The sequence below is a fragment of the Poecilia latipinna genome, unplaced genomic scaffold (genome assembly GCF_001443285.1).
Source record: "Poecilia latipinna isolate Pla-1442-1.1 unplaced genomic scaffold, P_latipinna-1.0 Scaffold461, whole genome shotgun sequence".
In the NCBI taxonomy this organism is placed as follows: domain Eukaryota; kingdom Metazoa; phylum Chordata; class Actinopteri; order Cyprinodontiformes; family Poeciliidae; genus Poecilia; species Poecilia latipinna.
This window is the reverse complement of record NW_015113077.1, coordinates 123,127-130,165: the sequence shown is the minus strand read 5'-3', so window position 1 is coordinate 130,165 and position 7,039 is coordinate 123,127. Positions and strand designations below refer to the sequence as shown.

Genomic DNA, 7,039 nt, shown 5'->3' with positions numbered 1-7,039 from the left:
GAAAGAGAAAACAGCCTGGCAGGCATGTAACACTGGAAAAAGCTGGACTCAAGGACAGCACAGAGGCCCTCATCCTGGCTGCACAGGAACAGGCCCTAAATACCAGAGCAATAGAGGCTCAGATCTACCACACCAGACAAGACCCAAGGTGTAGGTTGTGCAAGGAGGCCTCTGAGACAGTCCAGCACATAACAGCAGGGTGCAAGATGCTGGCAGGGAAAGCATACATGGAACGACATAATCAAGCCCCGAGGTCAAAGTGGGGAACACCCCCAAAGGTGGTGGAAAATGACCGAGCTAAGATCCTGTGGGACTTCCACATCCAGACAGACTAGATGGTAATGGCGAACCAACCGGACATTGTGGTGGTGGATAAAGGTGGATGTAGCAATACCAAGTGACCACAACATCAGGAAAAAGGAGCACGAGAAACTGGAGAAATACCAGGGCCTCATTTTAGGTTAATTATTCCTATTTTTCATGGTATTTCATAAAAAAAAAAAAAAAAAGCTGGCATTTCATACACCAGATACAAACAACATTATATCAGCAACATTATGTGTTTATCTCGACTCCAGTAAATTAAAGCAGTGCTTTGCCACAGAGAAGACAGAACCACCAGCCACTCTTTTACAAAAAATAGCAACATGGCTTTTAGTTCTGGTTTTTAAAGCGGCCGACCAAACTAATCCACACAATGGAGTTAAGTGGCTGATAAAAATGATGTCCAGATTAAATGGCTAGTGAAAAACAACAGATGTGATTAGCACAACCGCTCCAAACATGACACAGAATTTTGCATGTGACAGCTGGCAAGCAACTTTACCCTGGTTATATAGACAGGCATAGTTTAGAAATGGCCTCTGTTAAAAAAAAAAGCCTGAACTGCAAAAATGCCCTGACAAAAATAGATGATGTTTCTTAAAGCTATGTTATTGAAATAATTTTAATAATGCCAGCTCTTATTAAAGAATCTTATACTGATAAGTCAGCAACACCCAGCAGCTTCTTGTGGCAGATTTATTTCCCACACACCCAAGCACTCTGAGCACTGTTGCCAAGATGGAGCAGAACTGCACAGTGGACAGTGAAACACAGCCAGTTTCTGTGTCCATCATGTCACAAAATGTGTTGGACTGCTAATAAAGTTGGTTTCTTAACAAAATAAGTGCTGGTAGAATCCTAATCCTACTATGTATTCTCTGTTGTGCACCTGTTAGTAGGAGTAACTGTGCCACAGAGTTCTGGATTTTCAAGTTTAAGTGGTTATTATTGAGATATTATATAAAATCAGTTAATGTTCACATCATAAGACTGTAATTGTAAACATATTGCAAATAGAAAAAACAGTCCTGTCCTTCTGAGTCTTTTAAGCTACAGTCCAAAATAAGGCTGGTTTCAGTGTAATTAAATTAAAATAAATAATTAAATTCTCAGTTATTTACCAGCTTCTTGATTTAAGTCCCCAGGAAAATAACTGAGAATTTAAAACAAGCTTTAATAGACAGGCAGGCAGGCAGACAGACAGACGGACACAGACAGGCTGAACGATAATCACTTCATAATCAGCATTTACAAAATAAAGTGTGCTTTAAACTTAGTATTAAGATACGATAAGATGGCCTGCTGCTTTCTATGCTCGTGCTGTTTAGGTGTATGCCCGGTATATGCAAATATATTCACAGCAGTCAAGATTTATGATAATTTCAAACACTGATGCATCAGACTTGTCATCTATCCGTATATCTGTGTGGTGCTTTGTCTGCAGCCAGGTCTCCACAGACCCAGATGGCCTGTGAGGTTATAACATCACCCCAACGAGGTTGAAAAGCAGACATGCAACAAACGTATGCAAATGTAATGAATCAGTAATGTGTTGAATCAATTAGCAAGATGGTACTCAGCTCATCAGACATCCTCCGCAGTAGCCGGGAACTTATTTCGCTTTCATTGTAGGTCTCGCCAGATTCCGTACCACTTCATATTTAACACTCTTTTCAATTTTACATTCATATAATTAACTGGAAATTATCTGTAATTGTCTAATCAACAACCCAACCCTATTTATTTGTATTGCATTATGATCTCTTCTATTCTGTTCTCCTACGTAAAGGGGGACCAATTTGAAAACAAATATGTATTTAATTAGTAGAAATATGCACTGTAATAAATAGGTAATGGAAAGGAGTTCTGTGAAAACAATACTTTTACTTTCTGGGAATCCCTGTCCTCTAAACATGAAACTATTTAGTCTGATTCTACAAATGCAAATTTAAATACTTGTGTTTGTCACTGGGTTGGTCTAATCCTGTTGCACATAAAAGATTCTAAATTCCCCTTAGTACCCAGAGGGAAAATGCTAAACATGCGAACAAGTTTGCGCAAATATCAAAATCAAAATGTGACTGCAAAGCAAGTGATACATAATGCAACGTTTTGTGCTTTTTGTTTCATCCTAAAAGATTTATTATCTTCACAAGTTGGATTTGTGCAGAATAGATTTAGAATACCATATCTCATTTTTATACAATGAGAAGATGAAACAGATTTTTTTTTCTTTCAATGTGTTAGGCTCTTCAGTTCCTCAAAGGAGGGCTTTACATGCTTTTGTGCCAAGCTGGCTTCAATGCTGTGTTGGAATGTCCAAGTTAGTCCATCTTGCTAGTTGAAAACGATACATTGCTCTTTTAAGAGATTTAACAGTGGCAATAGTTTTAATAATCTGACATTTTAATTTAAAAGATCTGAATTGCATATCTTACAGCCTCCTTGTTTTGCTTGATAGAATGCGTTTCCTTTCACCTGCCCAACTAACTCATTATAACCACCGAATTTGGCAAGTCCCAGCACTGACAGACACAAAGCCAGTGCTGCTGGTGCAGCAGCTGAAAAGTGAGGGTGGGTGTTTTCATGTTACTGGCAGGATTTTAGATGTAAGCATTTACTGCTTGCAGTGGCTCTGAACACATGTTGAGCACAGCTAGATGGAAATTAATCCATGCAGTGTTGCATCAACAAAGGAGGGATTTTTTTTTTTCCTTTTTATGATATATATTCCATTTCTGCATGTAATGAGGCATTAAATGCACTATGAATACGGCATGTGGCCAAAGCTTAATTTACTCTTGGAGTGGTTGCAAGGCTCATACCTTTTAGCATTCCAGTGGATTTGCAAACTGATATGTTTTATTGGCAGCAGATAATCACTGTCAGTGTGTTTGCCATGTCTGACATTTTCTTCTCTTTGGTGGCAGTGCAGGGTTTGTTGTAATTCCAGCCAGACAAAATGAGCTCCAGCCAGTGGGAGGTCTTATTCGATCTGATTCCCCTGCAGAGGCTTGTCTCTCTGCAGCCTCATTCCATCACGAGTATTGTGGCAGCCTTGTTGGTGCAAAATCAAGGCATCTAGCCTCATTTCTTCTGATTAAGTCAGCCCCTCACCCTCAGTGGTGAGCATTTCCACCTCAGTTAACAATTTTTACAGTTTAGAAAACACCTGTCATAATACACTGGTGTTTCTCTGCTTGTGGGCTGACAGAAAGAGATGATTAACAGATAACAGAAAAACCCAGTAGGACCCAGTACATGTTGTTAATTTTTAAATAATACATTTACTTTGTGATACAGAGTGTGCCCTGCTCTTGGCAAAGCCAGTAACTGCACTGCAGAGTGTGAATTACTTAACAGCACATCTTGACAGAGCCTTGTCACATTTTATACTTTTAGCACCTATATATGTTTGATGTAAGGAATGCATAGATTTATTTGTAGGTTGTTATCTTTAAATGTAAAAAAAACAAGGAGTAGCAGTGACACATCAGCACTGCTGAATGTAAGTGAGAGGTACGGCTGTGCTCCATGTGTATGGTTTTCTGGGTTTATTTTTATCATAAGCATTTTTACGCATACTCCTGGACCTGTTGGTTGAATTGACTCATCAATCTCAATATGATTTGATTCTGAAATAGCAGACTGTTTTTTTTTTGTTTGTTTTTTTGTCCATATTGTGCTTTGATGTAGTATATGAATTCAGATTGTTGCTAATATCAGCTACCTACAAAACAAAAAAAGATCGGATCATTTGTTGTGGATGTGGAGCAAAAAATTTACAAAATATGTATAGGTGAGCAAAACTACAAATCAATAAAAAAAAAAATCAAAACATCAGTAAGCTGACCATAGAAATCCTTTCTAAAGCTAAAACCTTCTGTATGTTTTTGCATGTTACCCTTTAAAAGTTGAAATTAATTTTCTCCTAAACCCTTAATATGCAACAGAATCCCCACGTTCCATTTTTTTCATTGCATTTTCTGGGGGGGTGGGATGGTTATTAACCATTAATATTTTTAAAAGATTTTTTTAAAAGCATGTATAAATTATTTATTGGCATTCAGGTATTTCTCACTGTTTATGTTTTAAAAAATATACACAAAAGGACATAACCAAGTTTTACAATTTTTTGACATGATGATTTCCAAATTTTCTACTTGACTTTTTAGAATATCTCCCTTAAATCATCAGGAAAATAAAACATATGTAAGAAGAAACTGTACTTAATGGATGTTAATTGAGCAAGTTTTGCATAATTACATTAATGACAAAAGTAGAGTTTTTTTTTCTCTTTCTTTCATTAAATTCAACACAATCAATAGTCTTCTACCAACATTAAATGAGTACTGTTTTTTTTTCTTCTCTTTCTTACAGGGAAGCCTAACACCAGATGAACTATGAATGCGGAACACAATGATCTACTCCCTCCAACGCCAGACAATGAGAGGTCGTAGGCTGAAGGGGGCACTGTCCAACCCCCTTTTTGTGGTGCTTTTGGCTCTTCAGATACTGGTGGTGGCTGGACTAGTTCGTGCTCAGACCTGTCCTTCTGTCTGCTCATGTAGTAACCAGTTCAGCAAAGTCATCTGCACACGTCGTGGTCTACGGGATGTCCCAGATGGCATTTCTACCAATACTCGGTACCTGAATCTTCAGGACAACCTAATTCAGGTGATCAAGGTAGACAGTTTCAAGCATCTACGCCATCTGGAGATTTTGCAACTCAGCAAGAATCATATCCGCAGCATTGAAATTGGTGCTTTTAATGGGCTGGCAAGTCTGAACACATTAGAACTCTTTGATAATCGACTTACAACAATACCCAATGGAGCGTTTGAGTACTTGTCCAAACTTAAAGAACTCTGGCTACGGAACAATCCCATTGAAAGTATACCATCTTATGCCTTCAACCGGGTTCCTTCACTTCGAAGGCTAGATCTAGGGGAACTCAAACGTCTCTCCTACATTTCTGATGGAGCTTTTAAGGACTTGACCAACCTGCGCTACCTGAACTTGGGAATGTGCAACCTCAAAGAGATCCCTAACATCTTACCTTTAATTAGGCTCGAAGAGCTAGAAATGTCGGGAAACCAGTTGTCTGTCATTAAGCCCAGCTCATTTACAGGTTTAGTGAGCCTTCAAAAGCTGTGGATGATGCATGCCCAGATCCAAACCATTGAGAGGAATTCCTTTGATGATCTTCAGTCACTGGTGGAACTCAATCTGGCTCACAACAACTTGACCTTTTTGCCACATGACCTCTTCACGCCATTACATCGTCTGGAAAGAGTGCACCTCCATCACAACCCTTGGAACTGCAACTGTGATATTTTGTGGCTCAGCTGGTGGCTTAAGGAAACCGTGCCTGCCAATACTAGTTGCTGTGCTCGTTGTCATTCTCCTTCAACCTTTAGAGGTCGTTATATTGGGGAACTGGACCACAGCTACTTCCAGTGTGATGTTCCTGTTATTGTTGAGCCCCCCAGTGACCTAAATGTGACAGAAGGTATGGGTGCTGAACTTAAATGCCGTACAAGCTCGCTGACATCCATCAGCTGGCTCACACCAAATGGCTCTTTGATAACACATGGGGCTTATAAGGTACGGTTGTCGGTACTCAATGATGGGACATTAAATTTTACCAGCGTAACAATGCAGGACACTGGTACTTACACTTGTATGGTCAGCAACACAGCAGGAAACATTACTGCTTCTGCAGTCCTTAATGTCACTGCAGTGGAAAACAATGGAGTTACCTATTTTACCACAGTCACTGTGGAAACCATTGAGACCCCCGTGGATGACAGTCAAACACCACTGCCCCCATATGGCTGGGTACCATCCTCTACTACAAAGGGTTTGCCCGTTTTAACAAGGACCACAGAACGGACTTATACCATACCAATTCTTAATGGAGATGGAGAAGGAGCCCTCAATGGTCTGGATGAGGTGATGAAAACCACCAAGATTATCATTGGCTGCTTCGTAGCCATTACACTCATGGCCGCTGTTCTGCTGGTTATTTTCTACAAGATGAGGAAGCAGCATAACCAACAGGACCCTGATGGTCCTGCCTCCTCTATGGAAGTCATTACTGTTGAAGAAGAGCTTGCAGGTGTTGCTGCTATGGAGAGACACCTATCGCTCCCCCCACTGGAGCACTACAACCACTACAACACGTACAAGAGCACTTATCACCACCCTCCAATGCTCAGTACCATACACAGCTCGGCCACACAAGAACCTTTACTGATTCAAGCTTGTTCAAAAGACAATGTCCAAGAAACCCAAATCTGACCTTAAGATTGACTACATATCCAGTATTGCCAGTCTACAACTGGAATACAATGGACCAAAACTTTAAAAAATAAAAGAATAAAATGCCGTTGACTTGACAGTTGATCTTGACGGCACTCAGTGTTTGGCAAAGAGACAACTTGAAACTTTGAAAAGGGTCTTTACAAAAACAAAAGTTATTTATTAAAAATGTCTAGTGGCTAAATAAAAAAAAACAGTTTGTGATAGCTTTTTAGCTCATTTTTTCTCTCTCTCTCTGTGGTACTGCTCAAGGGAAAGAATGGTTTATTAAATGTGAATATGAGCTGGATGATATGCAGCTTGTGAAACTACAGCAGATTTTGGCCTAGTGTGCAAATGTTTCTGATTCCATTAACCTGTTATTTGTTGAAGGACATCACTGTGTCCAAAA

At 39.6% G+C, this 7,039-nt stretch overlaps 1 protein-coding gene across 1 annotated transcript in view; it reads left to right on the top strand.

Annotated features, from left to right (window-relative positions):
• LOC106951468 (leucine-rich repeat-containing protein 4C-like) overlaps positions 1–6,833 on the top strand; it is a 48,763-nt gene extending 41,930 nt beyond the window's left edge. The window contains exon 2 of the mRNA XM_015039036.1: positions 4,705–6,833. Coding sequence (XP_014894522.1) covers positions 4,732–6,627 — 1,896 coding nt within the window. The 5' untranslated portion in view covers positions 4,705–4,731 and the 3' untranslated portion in view covers positions 6,628–6,833. The remainder of the gene's footprint in view (positions 1–4,704) is intronic.
• The last annotated feature ends 206 nt before the right edge of the window (positions 6,834–7,039 follow it).